The sequence below is a fragment of the Leuciscus leuciscus genome, assembly GCF_965113295.1.
Source record: "Leuciscus leuciscus genome assembly, chromosome: 9".
Taxonomy (NCBI): Eukaryota; Metazoa; Chordata; class Actinopteri; order Cypriniformes; family Leuciscidae; genus Leuciscus; species Leuciscus leuciscus.
The window spans coordinates 7,846,240-7,870,118 of NC_138733.1; the positions used below are offsets into that span (position 1 = coordinate 7,846,240).

Genomic DNA, 23,879 nt, shown 5'->3' on the forward strand with positions numbered 1-23,879 from the left:
CAGAGATGAAATCGTGTGGTCCCCAAACCTGACACCCTCCGGCCCCTGGCTGCGCCTAGAAATTCTGTCCATAAAAATTATGAACAGAACCGGCGACAAAGGGCAGCCCTGCCGGAGTCCAACATGCACCGGGAACAAGTCTGACTTACTGCCGGCAATGCGAACCAAGCTCCTGCTCCGGTCGTACAGGGACCGGATAGCCCTTAGCAAAGGGCCCCGGACCCCATACTCCCAGAGCACCCTCCACAGGACGCCGCGAGGGACACGGTCGAATACCTTCTCCAAATCCACAAAGCACATGTGGATTGGTTGGGCAAACTCCCATGAACCCTCCAGGTCCCTGGAGAGGGTATAGAGCTGGTCCAGTGTTCCACGACCGGGACGAAAACCGCACTGTTCCTCCTGAATCCAAGGTTCTACTATCGGCCGTGTTCTCCTCTCCAGTATCCTGGCATAGACTTTCCCGGGGAGGCTGAGAAGTGTGATCCCCCTATAGTTGGAACACACCCTCCAGTCCCCCTTCTTAAAAAGAGGAACCACCACCCCGGTCTGCCAGTCCAAAGGCACTGTCCCCGACCGCCACGCGATGCTGCAGAGGCGTGTCAGCCAAGACAGCCCCACAACATCCATAGACTTGAGGTACTCAGGGCGGATCTCATCCACCCCCGGTGCCTTGCCACCGAGAAGTTTCTTGACTGCCTCGGTGACTTCAGCTTGGGTGATGGACGAGTCCACCTCCGAGCCCTCAGCCTCTGCTTCCTCAATGGAAGACACGGTGGGATTGAGGAGATCCTCGAAGTATTCCTTCTAGTGCTGGGCGGTATGACCAAAAATCCACATCACGGTATTTTTCTAAATTACACCGGTTTCACGGTATATGACTTTTTTTTTTTTTTTTTTAAGCATTACTGGGTGTAAAACCCATTTTTCACTGAGTGAGAGAGGAAATACTTCAGTAGATTGACTTAGAATGTCCTATTTTACTGTCATGAGTGAATATTGTAGAAAAAAATCCACACTAGTATTTATACAGGTTTGTAAGGCTGTTTACAAAGAGGTGCCAGCAGGAGGCGCTTTAGGAGCGGCAGAAATAGCGGTTTCCCCGGTAACGGCTGTACACAAAGCAGCAGCGCTCATAAACGCTGCTTTATCAGGAAAGATAAAGAAAGATTCAATCGTAATAACAAAGAAACTTTTCCAAAGACCGTCAGTTCACTTCAGATACATTCATATAAAAACACCCGCGCCGCGTTTTGATTTTGAAACGTGCAGTGCTCGTGTTTATTCAACGATGTCAATGCCAACCACAATTAGATTTTCCAAAAGGCTGTGTTGATATTGTGAACCAATGTATGGGAAACACTAATATAATTTGACAGCTATCAATTATAGTTTAACCTATCCATCTTCAAAGTCACGCTTAGTAACATGTGCATCACCACAGTGCAACAGGCAAAAAGGACCGCACCACGTTCCGATCGTTATTAAAGCGACATACACCGTTACTGCGGTATTTAAAAAATTCATATCATAACAAAAATAAACACTGGTATTCGGTATGAACCGGTACACCGCCCAGCACTAATTCCTTCCACCGTCCGATGACATCCCCAGTCGAGGTCAACAGCTGCCCACCTCCACTGAAAACAACGTTGGTAGGGCACTGCTTCCCTCTCCTAAGGCGCCGGATGGTTTGCCAGAATTTCTTCGAGGCCTCACTGAACTCCTCCCAAGCCTGATTTTTTGCCTCCACAACCACCCGTGCTGCAGTCCGCTTGGCCTGCCGGTACCCGTCAGCTGCCTCAGGAGTCCCACAAGCCAGCCAGGCCCAATAGGACTCCTTCTTCAGCTTTACGGCATCCCTTACTTCCGGTGTCCACCATCGGGTTCGGGGATTGCCGCCTCGACAGGCACCGGAGACCTTACGTCCACAGCTCAGAGTGGCCGTGTCGACAATGGAGGTGGAGAACATGGTCCACTTGGACTCAATATCTCCAGACTCCCTCGGGATCTGGTTGAAACTCTGCCGGAGGTGGAAGTTGAAGATCTCTCTGACAGGGGATTCGGCTAAACGTTCCCAACAGACCCTCACAGTACGTTTGGGTCTGCCGAGTCTGTCCAGCTTCCTCCCCCGCCATCGGATCCAACTCACCACCAGGTGGTGATCAGTTGACAGCTCCACCCCTCTCTTCACCCGAGTGTCCAAGACATACGGCCGGAGGTCAGATGAAACGACCACAAAGTCGATCATTGACCTCCGGCCTAGGGTGTCCTGGTGCCATGTGCACTGATGGACACCTTTATGCTTGAACATGGTGTCTGTTATGGACAAGCTGTAACTAGCACAGAAGTCCAATAACAGGACACCACTCGGGTTTAGATCAGGGGGGGCCGTTCCTCCCAATCACGCCCCTCCAGGTGTCACTGTCGCTGCCCACGTGGGTGTTGAAGTCCTCCAGTAGAACGACAGAGTCCCCAGTCAGAGCACTTTCCAGCACCCCTCCCAGAGACCCCAAGAAGGCCGGGTACTCTACACTGCCGTTTGGACCATAGGCGCACACGACAGTGAGAGACCTATCCCCGACCCGAAGGCGTATCCCTCTCGTTCACCGGGGTGAACTCCAACACATGGCGGCTGAGCTGGGGGGCTGTAAGCAAACCGACACCAGCTCGCCACCTCTCACCATGGGCAACTCCAGAGTGGTAAAGAGTCCATCCTCTTTCAAGGAGTGTGGTTCCAGAGCCCGAGCCGTGCATGGAGGTGATCCCGACTATCTCTAGTCGGAACCTCTGAACCTCACGCACAATCTCAGGCTTCCCCGCCAGAGAGGTGACGTTCCACATCCCTAGAGCTAGTTTCCGTGTCCAGGGATCGGGTTGTCGAGGCCCCCGCCTTCAACTGCCACCCGATCCACTATGCACCAGCCCCTTATGGTCCCTCCTGTAGGTGGTGAGCCCGCGGGAGGGCGGCCCCATGTCGCTCCTTCGGGCTGAGCCCGACCGGACCCCATGGGGGGAGGCCCGGCAACCAGGCGCTCGCATACGAGCCCCAACCCCGGGCCTGGCTCCAGGGTGGGGCCCCGGCTGCGTCATGCCAGGCGACGTCACGGTTCTTGAGTTTGTCCATATCATAAAGGGTTTCTGAACCGCTCTTAGTCTGACCCGTCACCTAGGACCTGTTTGCCTTGGGAGACCTTACCAGGGGCATATAGCCCCAGACAACATAGCTCATAGGGTCATTCGGGTACTCAAAGCCCTCCACCACGGTAAGGTGGCAGTTCAAGGAGGGGTACCGGCGAACCGGAAAAACATAAAAGTCCAGGCCTGGTCCGCTCTCGTCCTTCACTGTCGTCACTCCTCCTTTTATGATTCTGAAGCTCATTAGATACGAGGCCAGTGAACAATACTTTTTTCGATACCAATTTTATGAACATTTAATGTTATAGCAGACAGAGGCTGTAACATTTATGTAAAAAAAAAAAAAAAAAAAAAAACTAAACTGTTAATGCAGATAACCTTAAGGATAAGCACAGTTTACAAGTTTTTTTCCCCGTTTAAATTTTTCTGGATGGTTAAATTAAAATGTATTAAATCAAAAATCATGTGTAATCTATTTAAATCATGAAACTTGTTCAATTTAACAGCAATTAATTAATAGTTTAACAAAAATTACATTCTTAATGTTTTTTTTCCCCAAATTCCATCTTATTTTCCCCCAGTTCTGTGCTTTACGTTTTATTTAGTCTATATTCCATTTCAATGGTTTAACCAAAAACATATATAATTATTTTAATTCATAAAAACAACTTAATTTATTAATAACAATAATAGGGCCCTAGTAAATGTATTTTTTTTTGGTGCATTACATATTTTTTACTGATAATCAAATGAAGGCATAAAACATTAATTTAAATTTTATTAAAATTAAAATTAAACAAGCCCATTAATTTTTTACTGTTAAATTTACTGTTAAAACATGGAAGAAATCTAGTTTTAATTATAATTGTTTTATTATTATTATTAGTAGTAGTAGTAGTAGTATTAGTATACTACTATTAGTGACCCTGGACCACAAAACCAGTCATAAGTCGCACGGGTCGCAATAGTTAACAATACATTGTATAGGTCAAAATTATCGATTTTTCTTTTATGCCAAAAATCATTAGGATATTAAGTAAAGATCATGTTCCATGATTATATTTAGTAAATTTCCAAACGTAAATATAAAACATTTATTTTTGTGAGTGAATGCAGCACAATCGTGAACATAAATGAACAACTTTAAAGGCGATTTTCTCAGTGTTTCAATTTTTTTGCACCCTCAGATTCCAGATTTTCAAATAGTTGTATCGCAACCAAATATTGTCCTATCCTAACAAACCATACATCAATGGACAGCTTATTTATTCAGCTTTCATATGATATATAAATCTCCATTTAGAATTTTTTACCCATGTGACTGGTTTTGTGGTCCAGGGTCATAGTAGTAGTATTAGATGAACATTATACTGTACAAGAGTAATCAGGGCCAGATTATCCATAGACGGGATTGGGCACCAAGTGATAAAGATAATGACTAGACCTTTAAAATATTTCTCATGTTAGTGATTAAGATAATGACTAAACCTTTAAAATATTTCTCATGTTTTGTATATTATTTTGCTGGAAGAGATGCAGATACAAAATGAACAGTTAATGAGACAATATACAGAGAGAATAAAGAGAATAAAGAGAATCTTGTGGACTGCACCTCAATGCAGTCCACAAGATCCAGGGGGCGGGGTTGGATCCACATCTAAGGGGTGGAGATTGGTAGGTTTAGGGGTGGGTTTAAGGATCAGGGGGTGGAGATGGGTAGGTTTAGGTATATGTAAGGTGGGAGGAGTTGGATCTGGATTTTGTGTTCTGCAGTGAGGACCATCTCGTTTGCCCCCTCCCCCCAGTCATAGTCGAGCCCGCCAATTTGTAATATTCAATTCAAAATGGATAGGCAGCATCAGCTAAGCGGTTGTGCAAAACTTAGTCGGCATGAAATCAAATTTGACAAATCTTCTTTTTATATGTAATATTGTAGTGTTTATTATAAATGATTTATCTGTGCACTTCATTATTTAAAAAAAAATCATTTACCCTTATAATCTTTAATCAAATACATTACCCTTCCCTCCCCCCTCGAAACGACCTCTCTTCTCTTTCGGTCACGTGCCATGGCGAAAGGGTGCGGCCAGAGCCGATGAGGGTGCGGCTATCGGTGTCTGTCTCGTTTTGAGTCAAGTCAAGTTATCAGTCAAGTTCACCCTCGAGAGCATCTCGAAGTGTCCGAATGGTAGGCTATCTATCTTATCTAAATCTAGTTATTTACTTATCGGACACGTCGAGATTGCTCTCGATGGTGAACTTGACTGATAACTTGACTTGACTCATCTTGGTTCGCGGGAGGCTCATATAAATATGGGCTGATTTCTGCCTGCAAATTTAGCTGCTCGTCCTCGTTCTCGTCGCCGGGCTCCTCAATAAAAAATCCTTCATGGGAGGGTAACGGTGGGGAGTCCGGTGGAGAGAAATCCTACACAACTGAATGTAAACTGGCATTCAAATCTGCCTCCATTTTGTTTGCAACGCCCAACCTCCAACGATCCAATCAATTCCCGAAGGACGAAATCAAGCCCCGCCCTACATTTTTTTTCTAATTTCAGAAGCCGTTTCACTCGGATATACGTCACAACAAGGAAAAAATGACAATCTCAACTTCCGTTTCATGCCGACTTTAAGCTAAACTAGAGAATGTAAAAAAACATTAAAAAAAGAGAAAATATCATGATACATAGCCACCCTTTAAAAACTACAATATCAAGAATTGCATGCAGGAAGAGAAAATTTGTTCACTAGAGGATATGTTGAAAATTCTGGGCTACAGACTACTTTCCCAAGTGTATGTTGCACTCAGACTGATCTTAACCCTTTCCGTTACCAACTGCAAGGCCGAGAGATCCTTCTCTCAACTTGAAGAGTGAAGAAAGAGAATGACGCCGCCCTCACACTGGCAGTTGAAATCAGCTCCGTAATACGCAATACGAAATCAGCTCCGTAATACGCAATAATACATAAAAATGGCAGAGAGATTAACGGTTGATTTAGTCAGTGTCAGAATTAGAGCTGAAACAACTAATCGATTTAATCGATTAAAATCGATTATTAAAATAGTTGTCAACTAATTTAGTCATCGATTAGTTGCTAAATAACTTTTATTTGCCGTAAGCGGCTCATTTCGTGCATATTTTAAATCTGCGGTGACCAAAGTGTGGCAGTAATGAGCCACCGGAGGTTTTACTCAGCCAGTACAGCAGGAGAAGTAGCGAATAGCCAATAGCTGGCCTCGTTTTTTGTCACGTGCTTCCCGCACAGCTCTGCAGCATTCAGCGAGATGGCGGAGGCAGCAGTGGAGTAAGCTCGGGAAAGAAAAAGAAAAAAGCGGAAGATAAAACTAATCGAACGAAGCAGCATTCGGCAGTTTAGGATATCGCACAAGATTTGTCAACAAAGAAAACATTTCATCACTGGAGAGTTTATTTTTCGACACCATCGATTTTGATTAATATGCGCGAGGGAGAGAGAGAGCAAGACAGCGCTCGGGTGAGTGCGCGCGCGCAGTCGGGGCTCTCTCTCTGCTCGTTCTTATATATGCCCTGTCAAGCGCGCCCTGTTAAACTGACAGGACTTAAAAACACATGCAAATGATACACTTTCACTCTATGATGGTTAAACTCTGCAATTAATCATTTTTTCTCGGAACTAATGTTTTGGTAGGAACGAAAGTTTACATCGTATGTTTCTCCGGAATCAGCCAGCGCGAAGGACGTCTATATTCCGATTGGTTGCTGGCGTTTGCCGCTGAACCGCGTCATCATAGCTCATTACCATAAAGTTGAGCTACTTTCAACTTTCTGATTGATTTCACAGCATAAGCTATAAAGCTGTTTCCCAGGTATAAGCTGTGTGTTTACAGGAAAAAATCTAATAAAATGCAATTTACTGCAACTGTATTCTGTTTTATTCTTATTCTTCGTGAAAATATGTTCTGCAAGATTCCTTAATAAGCTTTGTTCGGGATGTTAAACTACTTTAGGAGCCCAAAGGACTGCCATGGTGAAAACATTATTTGAAACCTCCTTGTGAAATTTGCTAGAGTACGTATGGGTAGGGGTGTGACGATAACCGCATCACCGCAATATCGCGTTAATGAGATGCCTACCGCGGTGTGAGGTCATCACCGCACTTTCTTTTTTTTTTGAAAGTCACAGGAGTGCATATGGTGTGTGATATGAACTATAAACACATTAATATTTGCTTATAATTTACTGTATTCTGCGAGTCCCATGTTCAAGTGCTTCTGGAGAAAAAAAAACGCTTCCTGCGCAAGGGAGGGACAGTCCGTTAAACATATGGGGGATTTATGTTTGTGTGTGTGTCTGATTATTATTAATTAACTGCTAGGTTTCAGTACTTGTGATGTTTACAGATAATGTTCAATTAAATACAAACAAACACAGGCATAAAAGACAACGTGAACAGTTGGAGTTAGATTTGAATTGCAAGTAGCGATCTCTCTCATGTGGTAGGCTATAGGCAATAACAGTTGACGGCGCTAGCCGAATGATTTAAAAAATAGCCACGAATCTAGTGTCTAAGCCAAATACTGTGTCGCCTTTGAGGCAGGTGACAATTAAGGGGAAGCCGGTGAATTTGGACTAGGCAATATGCCGTATTTGTCGCACAAAAGTATCCGTCTCGCGAGGAAATACCACTAACTTAAGACCACATCTTAGAAAAATTAACCATCCTGTGGCGTTTGCTGGACTTTAGTGCAGCACACCTGACCTACCTTAGGTCGGCGACACTAGCTGCGTGGCGTGTCCGTTTTTATTTCGGCTCCCATGTTAACAGGTCAGAGCTTGCACACTGCCTGCCTGAGACGCGCGTCTCAGTTACGGCACGAGCCGCGCGGAAAAAAGCGTGCATGCTAGAAATAGAACCGACGCCTATTTTTCACGCAAGCCTGTTGGAAGCGTTTCCTGGCAAAATAGAATAGGAAAAAAAAATTTGTATGTCATTTTGACATGAATACATATTAATAAATTACATTTTGATGTTTGAAAGTTTGGGTTTTGACATAAATGCAGATATAAATGTAATAAAAAAAAATATTATCGATTTTCAAATATTGCACCTGTCAATACAGAACGAAATATTCTGTAGCCTATTTTGCCATCAATACTGCCGACGCTGTCTTTGCTGTTATATATTTATGTTTAACATTAAGTATAGGCCTTCCACAACTCTCTCCCCATATGTCGAATATATCACCAATGAGGCTTATGTCACCTAGCAGCAGCAGCGCTGTTTCTGGTGTGCAAAGACATAAAAAAAGCCACGCAGCTGACACGCAGCAACGGTTAACCGCCAAACCGCGAGATTTGTTGCTTCTTTACCGCGGTAAGAAAAAATCCCATACCGTCACAGCCCTACGTATGGGTCAGTGTTTTGATTGCAGAAGAGTTCGACAAAGGATTACTAACACATAATAAAACACAACTCCAGGTATGTTTTTGATGAGGATATGACATTGCAAAATGGTTAAAATCTCTAAAAAGTCTATGTTGAATGATAAAGACCTTTTGTTAATAATTTACTTGGGAAAAAATGGGCAAAACTAAAATATAAGTACATACTCCGATTAATCGCAAAAATAATCGTCCTATTAATCGATTATCAAAATAATCGTTAGTTGCAGCCCTAGTCAGAATGTACAATTCTGTATGACCTCTCTGTTGAGGGGGTTATAGAGACAGGCTGCTGCGTGGAGGAAAGTTCCCCAGGACGTTGACATGTCAGGTCGGCTAAATGTGATATAGTGGTATATAGGGCTTTTAATTGTATTAACTGCCCTAATAACGTTATAAAATAATGAAAATAAAAAAATGACATGACAACTTATCGTTATAAAATAATTATTTATTTTATTAAAAGTTAAGAATTCAGGTTTGTTTATCAGTACCATAGCAACGCTAACTTCCGCTGGAATTGTCGGATAGGAACCGTCCGTAGCCTTTCGCAAGAGTAAAAAATGTTTAACACATCCGGATGACCAACGGACACGATTTTTTTCGCACCGCACTCGTTCAGACCCGCTTCGGACATATTCGCATGCGGTCTGCGAATCTCCATAGGAAATGAATGACTTCCGGTCGTTTCGTAGACGTATCGGAGCTGATTTCAACTGCCAGTGTGAAGGCGGCGTGAGACAGAAGCAGCTGTCTGCACTCTCCCTGCTGGCTATTGAATCCGAACTAGGATTTCAATTTAATTAACGATTTTGCATGCACAAATTATAGAAAAAAAAAATTCTGCTAAAGGTAAGGCTTATTTACCATTATTTCTGGGCACATATGTGACGCTGTTGTCGATTTGAAATTTGTGGAACAGGATGTTTGTAAAGTTTAGTATGTATGTTTTGCTGCTGTGCGTCTCTGTGGTGCTGAATTCAGCTGTTGATATGGTTGCTTGCAACAGTCTTTCATGGGCTTGCTTTGGTATATGTTTGCAAAAAATTTTTTTAGACATATGGCTGTGCATGCAGTTCTCATACATGCCTTTTTTGACGGAAATATAGATATTTAGAAGTACATTATCATGTAGGGGGCGGGGGGCACTTCAAATGTGGTGAAGTGTTAATCCGGGACTGAGAGTAATATATTTCTAAGTTAAAACCAAACTTTTATTTTGACGGGTTGCCGTCTAGACCTTTTTCTGTGATGTGATGATAGTTTCTCTTAAATTAAAGGGATAGTTCACTTTGAAATTATATTTTGGTATGTTTTAGCTTACCTCAAGGGCATCCAAGATGTAGGTGTCTTTTTTTCCGCAGTAGTTTCAATTTTGATATTTTTAGGTCAAACCGTTCTTGTCTGTCAGTCATATAATGCAGGTCTATGGTCACTTGTCTCAAACAGCATGCACAGAGTCCAAATTAAAACAATTCCCCGTCGTCCAAATTAAACAATTCCCCATCGTAAGTACACATTGATGGCCTAAGACACGAAACGAGCGGTTTGTGTGAGAAAACGAACAGTTTTTATATCGTTTTTACCTCTTGAACTCAGCCACGTCCAAGTGATCTGAGAGCGCGGGCGGGTATAGATATATACAATAGATGTCGCCTTGGCTACGGTTTCGCAAAATCCTACCAATATCAAAATTGAAACTACTGCGGAAAAAAAGACACCTACATCTTGGATGCCCTTGAGGTAAGCTAAAACATACCAAAATTTAATTTCAAAGTGAACTATCCCTTTAAATGTTGTCAAAGTGAGAATATTAAACCGTAAAGTGACTATAATAATATGAATCCTGGATGTTCAGCGTCACCTGCGATGCAATGAATGGCCCAGACACGTGGTTCCTTTTACTACACAGCATGTGCGACTCACACGGTGCTTGTCTGTGCCATTCATTGCATCGCGCACTGTTGCCATCAATCCGACAGTCTTTTTTTCTTGATGGCTCGCCACAGCCAGCACTTGATTTGTGCACATCATACATGCGGCATGCTTATTGTTTCACTGACGTTGACAAGATTAACCGCTCAGGTAGACATGTGCCGGTAATCGGTAATGCGATAAATCGCGGTAATGAATATGCACAATATTGTTATCGCGGGCACTTCAAAATACAGTGAAAAAAAAAATAGATCAGAATTTATATTTATAGAACGTGCATTAGCTTATTTTCCATCAACCGCTTAAACAAACACTGCGTATATGCTGCGCGAAACACGTGCGCACTCTGATGTAAACAATCCCCACATGTAGAAGCACTGTGTGCATGCGGCGCAGTGCGCACTATAGTCTAATGTAAACAATCCTCACATGGAGAAGAAGCACGGCGGAAGGAGGGATGCTGCCGACGATTTATCCCCCTTCTAAAAGCAGGGCTGCCAACTCTACGCATTCAGCGTGAGACTCACGCAATTTACACTTTTCACACGCTCTCGCGCCACACATCCATTTTCTCACGCAGAGAAAAATCACAGAGCAAAGAGGACACTGACACCGACAGACTAGACAGAGCAGGTTACGTTTGATATGAAAAAAAATTTCAGCTCTCAGGTTACATTTTATTTAAAGATACAGTACAACTTACCGAAAGGTATTTATGCCTCATACATAATATCGATCAATCAGTGATTTTCAACCACGGAAAGAGGTCAATAAAACTGCAGGTGAACAATTATGTCACAAATGTTACATTTACCTCAGGAAAGCCATTTAATGACCAACACGTTAGTTGACTAGAAAAAATAGCTATAGAGAGGAGTATTTTGCTAAATATGTGCACTATATTACATTTGTATTATATTTTTACTTGTGTCATAATTGTTATTATAATGAAAACCAAATTATATTTAATTTAATTTGTTAATTTTTAACCTTTAATAATACCAGCTGACAGGGCTCTCTGTATGTTTACAGGATTATGTGAGATATATGTTTTCTTGAGAAAAATTAATATGTTGGCTATCTACTGTAGCCTACCTAATATTTATCCAAAGAGTCAATATTGAATCAAGATTGAAATCAAATCCCAAGAATTGAAATCGTGAAAATTGTTTAAAATTCTGTTTAGTTACCAAATGTTTTGACAATCACAATTACACCTATTGTGATGCAAGTTGTTGTTTTTTCTACAAAACAAATGCACTAAAAAATAAAGGAAACTTTCATAATTAGTTTTGTACCAATTTCTATACTTGAAAGAGATAAGCACATGATCTTTTATTTTGACGGAAACTACATCAAGCTTTTATTTTGGCGGAAAACATGGTTTACAAACGCCCCTCATTAAATTTCTAGTGAATTGCGGTAATCGTCAACTATGCAGATGTGGAAATAATCTGGGTTATGGGTTCCTACACTCATGACATAGCCTAAGTGTTTTGAAAGTAGTTCTGCTTACCGCGGACTCTACACTTTCTCATCTCTCTCCTGATCCTCCTCACTATCATCATCTGCCACTGGAGCTGATGAAGGTCAGAAAACATATATTTTGACACATTTTACAGCGTCTGCTTTAAGGGCCTGTTTCTATTCTTTCACGCTGTTTCTCTGCACATTCCTTGCGTGTCTTCTCCATCTCGCTGACTATTTTGACAGATACACAGACACTGCTGCACGCTCGTTCACTCGTTTAAAGTTGTGATTGGGCCAGCCCAGTGTCAATCAAGAAAAGAACCAATGGGCCGCTGATCTACGTGTTTCATGGGCTGGTCTGTCAGAAAAAAGAAAAAAAAACTAACGCTGACTTTTTCTGACCAATGCATTACACCGGCACAAACCCAGCGCCGCCAATTAACGCCAATTAAGCAAAACAAAACAAAATGAATGGGCCGCCGATGTACAAATTTTATGGGCCGTTAAAAAAATTACAAAATTAAAATTAAATTAAAATTATGTATGAGTATGAGATGTATCGGCCCAAAAAGCACGTCGGCCCACCGGGAAAGTGCCCGGTACGCCCGATGGCCAGTCCAGCCCTGCCGTATACCGTGATAAAAGCTCAATCAATTAATCGCAGCATGAAAATTTGATACCGGCACATGCCTACGCTCAGGTATAGAAATTTGGTACCGAACGACAAGAAATTGTTTGATACTCGAAGGTATCGAGGCAATTCGGTCAGTGCCTAAAAAGTATCGAACTCGATACGCAGCCCTACGCGCAGGTGACGCTCGTTAGTAACCACGCCACCGTCATCGCGCTGTTCTCTCTCATGCATTTTCGCAGTTTCCCTAAATCCAGTAATGCAGCAGCTCTTTTGCCACTCAGTCCGGCTGAGGGGGGTGCGTTTCGGCGGGAAAGTGACGTCAATGCTTAACTTCTATTCGAACTCTGCTTATTCATTATGGTGATGTCCGAGATCTTCTGTAATTTAACACATTTTATTGGTGTCAACAGCAGGGCTCCAGACTGCGACCAAATGATTGCATTTTACGACTATTTTTCCTGCCAGTGAAATGTTGAAATTTCCTGCGCCACCACAATGTTGCCCAGCATTAAATGGAAAACTAAATGAAAGTGGACCGAAACTGTGCTACTCATTTGTGCTTCGCGGACCGTTTATTAGTTCGGACCAATAATAGACAGCGCAGCGAGCTACTCGATCACACGACACCGTTACTACACATCGCTGGGAGATCCAGTGAAGAAATCCATTGAATTCGCCACAGAATTAATAACATCGCTGCGAGATCCAGTGAGGAAAATTCAGACTTGGCTCAGAGTTCTCTGTTATAAACCATAGATATCAGATCAAACCGCGCTGACGTGGAAAACAGGAGAAACATTGTGCAATGAATGAACAAGTTATAGAAGGCTCTAAGTTCACAAATCAGCAACATTCATCATGGATTAATGAAGTAACACTAACTGTAACTATGGTATTTTGACAGAAATAGTGGCTCCAGTGCTGCTGCCCTAAAATGTTAGTCTGGAGTCCTGTGAACTTAAAATAAAACTGCACATTGTAATTCCTGTACGTTAAGTCAATTTATTACCTAGGCATTTGTCAGTAATACAGTCAAAATGGGGGAAATGTGAATAACTGCGTTGCAGGTTGATTTAAGGTCTGCCCCTACATTTTCAGCCTGTGCTCCTAAAAAAAATCAGTTATGATCTACAACAGCGTTCCTAGAAAAAACTGTTAGTCTGAAGCCCTAAACAGAGTCTGTGAAAACACTCTACTAACGTTACACTCTAATAATAATAAACCAGGACACACAACGCATTACACTGACCCTTAAACACACTCACTCGAGGAGCTGGTTAATGTTAAACTCTGTAATCTGGTAACATCTCTCACCTGCAGACTGGAAATATACGGCATCTGAAGAAAATATTCCACATTTGTCCTTCATTCACGATCGTTAACAGCGTCACTCTCAGCCTCGACTGGTGAAAGTTTCAGCTCGTCTCCTCTTCTCTTCTGCGCATTCTCAGTGCGCACAGTGTCATGTTTCTTAAAGGGGCCGCATATTCTTAAAGTCCCCTTGTAGTCAATCATTTTATCCCTTTAAACTCATCTTTGATCACCATAATCACATATTTAAGCATTTTTTCCTTGAAAAAAAATTCTGCACGCCTTAAAATAGATTGAATGTAACTCCACACCCTTGTCTCATTTAGTAGGCTTTGTATGGTCCTATGAATATTAAAATTAACCCCACCTCAATTTTGCATTTAAAAGACATCTAATAGCTGTCCAAACACAACCCCCGATGTCTAGGCTAAAACAAGGCTAATTTTGGGCTGTCAGTGAAAATTTAATAGACGTCTAAACGTAGCCCAAGTACAGACTAGACGTCAATTAGACCGCTATTGAACAACTACATATATACGTCTAATAGACAGTGAATATTAGTCTAGGCTAAAACAAGGCTAAATTTGGGCTGTCAGTGAAAATTTAACAGACGTCTAAACATAGCCCAAAAATAGACTCGTCATCAAATAGACAGCAAATGAATTACTACATATAATAGACAACAAAATACAACTTAAGGATTCTGTTTACTCAAATATAACACACATACATGACAATGCATCCAAAAAATTAATAAATATAAAACTTTTATTAATAACAATATAAAAGTTAACAACTTAAGATAGTAACAAATGAAAAAATATACAATTATGACACTTATTAATTATACAATTACAATTATGAAAATAAAATATTGTAAATACAATAAAAATATATAAAGATTATAATAAATATTGGAAATTAACTTACGATAATGAAAATATAAAGAATGACTAAATAAAATATTTTAAACAACAAGTATAGCTAGGTATAACTTACATAACTGTAAAGTTTGGGTTATTTATTCTCTTAACTCTCAACCGTGAATAAATGATTCATTGGTTTTATTTCTATACCCCCCACCCCCTGCTCTCCCTGGTGCTTGTTTTGAAATGCTCCCCAATTGCATTTCTCAAGTCGAACTCTTTTGCCGCCGGGAAGTTGGTCATCACGGCATCTGCCCAAAAAACTCGGCCTCTCAGTCGATGCCATTCTCTTAAGTAGTTGATATCCATAACTGTTGAATATGATAATTAAAGAATTACATCATAATTTAATGTGCATCACTGTTACCGCATAAGACATGTTTGACTACTAACATCATATGATATGAAATTAAAATGTATAGTAGATTTCTAATTAACATGATGGTAAAAAACACTTTTATTTTTATTTCATTTTAGTTTTTTTCTAGCCTGGGAAAACCCAGACAACTTCCGGCAAATTTAGATTTGCTCTGCAAGTAGTCTGGCAAAGAGCTCATTCAAGCCCATTTCTAATCCGTCGAAATCGCGGCACCAATCAGAAACGTCGGGGCGGGCTTTACACGATGACGATCGCTCTGATTGGTTTTAGGTCTATCCAATTGTGCCCAGAGGCATTTGAGCGACGTCCGTTGCTGAAGCGCAGCAACTTTTAAATGCATTATTATATTCAAATTGCAAACATATGAGGACAGTCTCCATGAAAGACCCACTGGCAGATGAACGTGCTACTACATTTCTCTCCGAAACGGTAGGAAATGAAATTAGATTTAATAGAGGATTTTAACTGTGACAAGATGATTGACAGGGCAGTTTACGTGACAGGATGCACGCGACAGATCCGTCCGATAAAGATGACGAAGTAGTATGTCCCAAAGCTTGCCTACTTTTTTGCTACACATTCAAAAGTAAATACCTTTTCTTCACAAAAAGAGTACATACTTTTATGGCGTAGTGTAACTTAGGGACGCAGCATATGGCTTTACACGATGACGATCGCTCTGATTGGTTTTAGGTCTATCCAATTGTGCCCAGAGGCATTTGAGCGATGTCCGTTGGTGACGCCCCTTTGGAAATGAGTTATTAATGAAGCTTTGCCAGACCATAACTCAGTTACTATTGAGAATGGTCTGGTTTTAACCAGGCTAGTTTTTTTCCTAAATTAAGGCATTTATAACTAACCCATTTATGTCTAATGTACATGTAAGTATACTTAAACACGTCAAATGTTTTTAGCTATCGTGTTTTTTATGATTTTTTTATTTTATTTTTAAAGACACCGAACAGTGTCTTTAAAACCAAGAAAGTGGATCACATCTCTCCAGTTCTGAGGTCTTTACGCCGGCTTCTTGTCTGTAAAAGAATTGATTTCAAAATAGGCCTACTCATGTTGGTTTAAGCACTGAATGGTTTAGGACCAAAGTACATTTCTGATCTTCTGCTTGTCTGCTTCCTGTCCCAGACTCCCTAGAGTCAAAACTAAACAGAGAAGCAGTGTTCAGTTTTTATACACCATATATCTGGAACAAACTCCAAGAAAACATATTTAAAGTTAAGGCTAACCTTTAGCTTAGTTTTGTTTGCCACTACCTTTTATTAATTGGAAAAACTATTAATTTCTTACACTGCACTGTAACTTTTACATTGCAGTTAACGGTTTTAATTGTTTTGGTTTAAATATTTTAAAGTGTTTTTAATTGTTTTCTTATATTGCATTTTTATATTGCCTTGCTGTTGAAATGTGCTATACAAATAAACTTGCCAAGTTAAAAAGTCCTATTTTCATAATGATCTAAAGAAAAGAGTAAAAGATATGTGTGGCTTTCATAACACATTATAATAGGTTGCACATGTTTCATATTTACCTCTTTGAATTCAAATTGGAAACGGGTTACAGTTCACTGTGCACTGTTACCCGCTAAAATGTCACGATTCCAACAACAACAAATAATTTAGATTTTTTTTTTAAATGAGCACATGTCAAAACGAACACAGATATTTACAAGACAAAAGTAGGAATGTCTTTTACCTGTTCTCTTTGACCGACAGATAAGTGAATGCAATGCTCCGTCTCGTTTAAAATGTTTCAAAATGGAGGAAATGTTTATCGCGCGATCGCGAGAACAGTGATCTCTAGCCAGGGGGTCAATCCAGCGCTCGAAAACCGTACCACCCCCGGGGGCTGCCATTGGCTAACAAGCCATCACCTGCTGTTAGCATTCCATTGACTCCCATTCATTTTGGCGTCACTTTGACAGCGAATAACATTACATCTGAGGCGTTTAAAGACTCAATTTGTCCATTGTTTATTTCTAAAGAAACACAACAATGTATAAAAGGCTCCATTACCTTGTATCTTACGTTATGGCCCCGTAGAAGCAGTTTTTGTAAAAGTAGGCTAACGATTGCGTCATAACCACGCGACTCTCTGGAAATGACCGTATAGACAGGAGGAGAAGCTTGCAGTCAATCGGGGGGATGTGGAGGCATAAAGTCTGATAAAGTCAAGGGAGAAGCCCATAGAGAGTCAAAAAGTTGCTCCTGCTCCTAGCTCATGGACACCTCCGACTCACACTCTCCGTCTCTGCGAGATTCGGAAGGGAATGATTCAGATTTCGCTTGGCACAGCTACTAGAAGACTTACAACTGTCAGACAGGCTGCTCACGTCACATCTATGTCGTCAAGCTCAGTTTGAGTTTGCACAGTACGCTCAGCCATCAGGAAGTGAATGCTTCTAATTTGCTTCACTTTTCTCCATTGAAACCTATGGGGTCGCTGTGTCCAGTTTATATACTGTCTATGTCTCTAGCCTACTAATTATCAAGTCTCGCGTTGCCAGTAGTCCTGTCTCAGTAGGGCGGTTGCCATCTAGCGGTTGAGAAATGTAATTGCATTTTTATTTAATTTAAAATGAAAGACATTAAAAAAATATCGTAGATTGTGTATGAATGTTATGTGTGACAGCAAACATGAAGCTGCGTGGGTGAAAAACATGTAAACAATTGTAAGACTATTTTGGCTATACTAATCGCTGGTCTAAATCAGGGCTATTGCCAAGCCGTTAAACATTGACCACAGATTGCCTCGATTTTGCCGGGTGGGCTAAAAGCAGACTACACATAGCCCATCCAATTCAGAGCTGAATCTACAGATCGACCACGTCATGAAATGACACTGGCACCTTGTAAATATTATTACCAATGCAAACATAATGGGATATCAACCATCTCATGCGCTGCCTGGCCAAAAAAACTACAATTAATCAGTTTTGACTATATGTGGGCTACAAATAGCCGGCCTGACTACGAGCTAAATCGTGGCTATGCACAGGAAACACATAGAACATATCAAAGAAATGAAACAAACACCTTGTAATCACAATTGACTGTGCATGCATTATGGAATATCATAGCCTACATCTTTGCAAAAAATGACATGTAACCAGATTCAATGTTATTTTGGCTAAAAGTAGGTTGCACATAGCCGGACTATATCGGGTCTATCCGATTGTTAAGTCTGACGTCACGCGTGACGTTTTGGGTCCAAGCGCTCCTCTCGTCCAGAAATAACAATGGTGGAACCTGTAAATTTATTTACGATCACGTCCTTCTTAGTGAGGCACCCTTGGCGGTCAAAAAGGGTTTAAATTCCTTTAACACCAACAGAGTGGTTAGTGTAGCTCATCACTCAGGTGGCATAATTAAGGGTAGAGTCCAGGCATCAATGAAAAAGAAGATTTACGAGGTTGAAGTGAGTTAGCTCTGGACACAGGACACAGCACTGCGGCATTGTAAAAACACTCAATAATAACCAAAACACTAGCGAAAGCGGTAGGTAGGTAGAGAGGACCTGGACTTTGGACCCGGAAAGAGTATTATCGGAGAGTGGTTACGTCACGACTTAACAACCGAATATTTAACCGAGACAGTGAAATGATGGCTATTGCTTGCTGGGACAGATCAAATACACTATCGCCATACTTATGACTTCAACAGTCTAGTCACCTGAACTGGGTTAATTAACCGTTATCAATACCAACAAAAATATTGGTATTGACTAGGGCTGTAACGACACGTGATATGAAACCAAAATCGCAATACTCAGATCCACGAACCTGTGTCGCGGTGTGAGAAGGCAGAATCGCGACACACCCCTATTCCAACTGCCAGAGTTATCCTTTCCGTCCAGATCCAATGCTAGGCTACCACATCTTTAAATTACTATTGGGCAATTCCAGCGTTATGGACGTGACATTTGCAGTCAAAACTTGAAATATAAATTCTCAAAAAACGCATTTAATACCAATTATTGAAACGTCTGTTTATATATCCATACTCCCTTAATAAAGGAGTCCAGACATTAGAAAAATATCAGTCTACACATGCGTTTTATATTTAATACGAGGAAAATAGGCTACACATATGCGTTACGGAAATGACACAAAAAATCTTTAACTTTTAGGTGGCAAAATATTTTTTAGTAATTCTTTGAATTACACTGCGCAAACCAAAAGTAATACTACCCACCGGATGAAGAAGGGTTGGCTCTCCACAGAACACAAAATTTTCATTTTATTTTATTTTTTGTGTTTGCATTTATGAGGAAAAAACAATGTTACGGACGTGACAGTTCTCCATTACGGACGTGACTGCTTTGAAAGCGGCACTAAAAGACTGATTTAAAACTTTCACAGAGACCTCAAACAGGCATTTTAAACACCAAATATTAAGGATTGGCATATCAAGTAAAATAATATTGGATGATTGTTTGAAAATCGTCTCCCCCACATGCTCACCGGTATACGGCGTTCGCTCAAATCCCGCTCCGACATTAAATTATCTGTACTGTAGGCTAATAGCTAACATGCTGTAGCCCAGTCATTAAAGAAAACGATTTAGTTTCATATTTATGTTTAAATAATAAAATTATTTTTTTATTTCATCTTTGTTGATTATATGAAAAGTGAAAAGCATGAGTAAGATCATAAGATGCATATCGGGAGACGAGTGGGCAGACATGATTTTGACCACTTCATTAAGTTTGTTTTTGTAGAAAGCCTTTCTTTAAAGTGAATTTAGTTTTTTATTAATTGTATCTTAATTTTAATCAATGTTTCATCAACCAATTGCCTGGATTTAATAAATAAGAAGTAGATCTCACGGCAATTCGGAAGAATTCTACGAGGTGGCTAATTCGTACGAATTCATACGACCTCACTCGTACGAATTAGTAAGATTTTTGCTAAATTGTACATATTTTACGAATTGCCCAATTCGTATGAATTCATACGAATGACCTACCCCTGACCCCGCCCCTAAACCTACCCATCACGTGGGTTTAGACAAGTCGTACAAATTCGTACGAGTGAGGTCGTATGAATTCATACGAATTAGCCACCTTTTTATCATTGGTCGTGAGATCATGTTGAATATAATCAGGCGCCGGCGCGTGAACTGGAGCTCGTCTCATAAATGAACCGAAACTCAGTATAAGCTACTTGCCTCACAGACCTGAGAAATATATCTAAAGAAAGCTTGAAATGTGTACTTTTATACAAAATAATTCAAAACAAAAGAAAACAGACTGCTCTCTGCTTATGTAGGCGAATCCGTATGAAATGTGCATTTCTCTCTGGCGCGTTCACTGCTGCGAATATCGAGAGTCAGCATCGTCAACTTCATCTTTGACACAGAAAACACTTGTTTATTAATAAACAATTGAAACGTCTCCTTGCTATATTTAACATATTCATAATCTTTACTTTTGCCATTCTTTGTGACAGCTTTTAGGTGCGCTTTAGGTCCCTTACATGTTACATGAATGCGTCACCACCGCTCAATAGTTAATATTGTTCTATGGCATTCAGTTTTTACAGGTTTTTCAAATGTTATTTAATAAAAAATAGTTTATTGTTGTTTTGTGAAGTCTTGTGTCCAAAAATAAACAGGAGCAAACACAATTGAATTAGTTATTTTACGTGAAACGACGATAAAGCCTAATTTGATATGGTCTGTACAGTGGAAATGCGGTTAATGATTTCTGACTGACATATAAATGAACAAATCAAATGAGTGCAAACAGGTAAAAGTGAAGCCCCTACCGGACAGAGTCAGTCTAGACCAATGGAGAGTCCGGCTCAAAACACACATGATTTCTCTCATGGTCTGTATTTTCTGGTGCTGTTTAGAGTCCAGCAGTGAAAAACCTTTTTCCACAAACACATATTAAAGGGATACTCCACTTTTTTTGGAAATAGGCTCATTTTACAACTCCCCCAGAGTTAAACAGTTGAGTTTTACCGTTTTCGAATCCATTCAGCCGATATCCGGGTCTGGCGGTACCACTTTTAGCATAGCTTAGCATAATGAATTGAACCGGACAAGACCATTAGCATCTCTCTCAAAAAATGAACAAAGAGTTTCAATATTTTTCCTATTTAAAACTTGACTCTTCTGTAGTTGCATCATGTACTAAGACCGACGGAAAATGAAAAGTTGCGATTTTCTAGGCTGATATGGCTAGGATCTATACTCTCATTCCTGCGTAATAATCAAGAAACTTTGCTGCCGTACCATGAGTCCAGCAGGCGTAATGATATGACGCAGCGCATGCCGCCTGATAATACGCTGATTTCACGCAGCCGTTATTCTGAAATCGAAAGCGAGGCTCCGGTGGGAAGAAAACCGGAAGTGTCGCCTTTAATCACAGGAGAGTCGTGAATGCGATGGCGTATTATTGTGTTTAATGATGGTGTGTCAATTCTAAAAATGTACATACATTTCTTTCATACTTTAGACTATATACAGTGAAATTCATTTATAAATAAAATATTTTTTTTATATATAATTCAGAATGTAAAAAAAGAAGCAGGAATGAACTATATACATATCCTATATTGAATAGTAACATCCAATAGTGTAAATCGCGGCAGCAGCTTTAGGTTGGTAATCCAAGGCATTGTTGTTGTTTATCTTTACTTCCGGGGTTCTTCCCACCGGAGCCTCACTTTCGATTTCAAAATGGCGGCTGCGTGAAATCAGCGTATAGGCTACTGAGCTGGGGACTATTTTCAGGCGCTGCGTCATATCATTCTTTTCATTTTCCGTCGGTCTTAGTACACGATGCAATTACAGAAGAGTCAAGTTTTAAATAGGAAAAATATTGAAACTCTTTGTTCATTTTTTTGAGAGAGATGCTAATGGTCTTGTCCGGTTCAATTCATTATGCTAAGCTATGCTAAAAGTGGGACCCCCAGACCCGGAGATCGGCTGAATGGATTCGAAAACGGTAAAACTCAACTGTTTAACTCTGGGGGAGGTGTAAGATGAGCCTATTTCCAAAAAAAAAGTGGAGTATCCCTTTAAGCTTCTCAACTGAATAAACTTTCAGGTGTTTATCAGAAATGATGTTGAAGTAAAGTTTTTACATTAAATTAAGTTCTGTCAGGACCACTATCGTCAAATACGATGGAGAATTAGCATACAGTTTGGATTGGCGGTATGGTTCTGTTGCATGGAAAAGCATGGAAAAGAGAAGGAAGAGCAGCAATAGCCCCCATTACGGTAAACAGAACAGAACCAACATGAATGTATTCTAGGTATCATTAATTCAATATTTTAACGTACAACATAATTCGAGAATTTAGACTGATTCAGAGGGCAAACAGAATGCCAAATCCTGACTGAGAGAGGTGGAGCTGGGAGGGAGGAGGGTAATTTGCTCCTGAGAAACACGATAGCTGTTGATAACACTGAAGGAGCTTATATATGGATGCTGTGATTGGAGTCGTATTCCTATAGGTATACATGGATCAGCTGATGCGAGCTCAACTAACATGACCTGCCAGAACTGACACTACGCTGGATTTTTTACATCAAACAATCACAATTCAACAGGTTTTTTCAAGACAATTTTTTGTTTGTTTATTTCCTATAACTGCATGTACTTTCACAATACAATAGAACACAATATAAACAAGTCTTTCTAGTTATCTAAGCATTTCATCAAATTCACAAAGTCAAACTAGATAATGTTCTTTTGGAAGCAACTATTTTTTATTTTATTTTCATCTCACAACATTTACTTATTTGACAGTATTTGACATGAAAATTAAATGTTTCTCACGGTGGCGACTTCTGACATTTCTTCATATGTCTGAGAAAACTACATGAATGTCTAAAACTCTCTCCACAATCAGTACAGTGGTACGGTTTCTCTCTAGTATGAACTCGCTCATGTGATTTCAGGTGTCCCAACTGAGTGAAACTCTTGTCACAAGATGAGCACTTGTAAGGTTTTTCTCCAGTATGAACTCGCTCATGTGATTTCAGGTGTCCCAACTGAGTGAAACTCTTGTCACAAGACGAGCACTTGTGAGGTTTTTCTCCAGTATGAACTTGCTCATGTACTTTCAGTGTTCCCAACTGAGTGAAACTCTTGTCACAATATGAGCACTTGTAAGGTTTTTCTCCAGTGTGAATTCTTTGGTGCTGTTTCAGTTCACCAGCTCTAGTAAAACTCTTCCCACAGTCACAACACACATGATCTCTCACTTCATTATGTGTTTTCTGGTGTAGTTTACAACATTCCAGCCGTGAAAAACTCTTTCCACAGAGAGAACACACATAAGGCTTCTCACCTGAATGAACTATCAGGTGTTTTTTCAGATTTAATGATGAATTAAAACCTTTACCACACTGATCACAGTTAAATGGTTTTTCTCCAGAGTGAACCTGCTGATGAATACTGAGACCTGATGCTTGAGAAAAACTCTTTCCACATTGAAAGCATGGATACGGTTTCTCTCCAGTGTGAATTCTCATGTGTGCGTTAAGGGCTCCTTTTTGACAGAAACTCTTTCCACACTGAGAGCAGGAGTGCAGCTCTTTGGCTTTTGTTTCTTGAAAGTTATGATGTTCCTCCTTAAATTCCTCCAGTTCTTGTCTTTCCTCTTTCACTTCCATCCGATCTAAAATAAACATAAA

General features: G+C 40.5%; 1 protein-coding gene and 3 long non-coding RNA genes across 14 annotated transcripts in view; 2 read left to right on the forward strand and 2 right to left on the reverse strand.

The window, feature by feature from the left end:
• Window positions 1-7,131, forward strand: part of LOC309506500 — a 30,952-nt gene extending 23,821 nt beyond the window's left edge. Inside the window, exons 2-3 of the long non-coding RNA XR_014208810.1 lie at window positions 6,155-6,858; window positions 6,911-7,131. This is a non-coding gene — a long non-coding RNA (uncharacterized lncRNA). The remainder of the gene's footprint in view (window positions 1-6,154; window positions 6,859-6,910) is intronic.
• The window catches only part of LOC309506283 (uncharacterized protein), a 171,183-nt gene that overhangs the window by 19,917 nt on the left and 127,387 nt on the right, over window positions 1-23,879 (reverse strand). For 5 of the 11 annotated variants that reach the window (XM_082180069.1, XM_082180060.1, XM_082180063.1 and 2 more), the window contains one exon: window positions 21,945-23,863. The exons of 5 other annotated variants lie outside the window; for them this stretch is intronic. In XM_082180069.1, the coding sequence (XP_082036195.1) occupies window positions 23,016-23,863 (848 nt within the window). In that variant the 3' untranslated portion in view covers window positions 21,945-23,015. Of the gene's footprint in view, window positions 1-13,914; window positions 14,037-21,944; window positions 23,864-23,879 lie in introns of those variants that run through there. One more of the 11 variants, XM_082180064.1, reaches the window with a different exon arrangement.
• On the reverse strand, window positions 15,088-18,392 carry LOC309506518. Its single transcript, XR_014208828.1, has 2 exons — window positions 17,710-18,392; window positions 15,088-17,025 (listed from the first exon to the last, which is right to left on the reverse strand). It is a non-coding gene; the product is annotated as an uncharacterized lncRNA (long non-coding RNA).
• LOC309506480 overlaps window positions 18,397-23,879 on the forward strand; it is a 352,573-nt gene continuing 347,090 nt past the window's right edge. Inside the window, exon 1 of the long non-coding RNA XR_014208791.1 lies at window positions 18,397-18,725. This is a non-coding gene — a long non-coding RNA (uncharacterized lncRNA). The remainder of the gene's footprint in view (window positions 18,726-23,879) is intronic.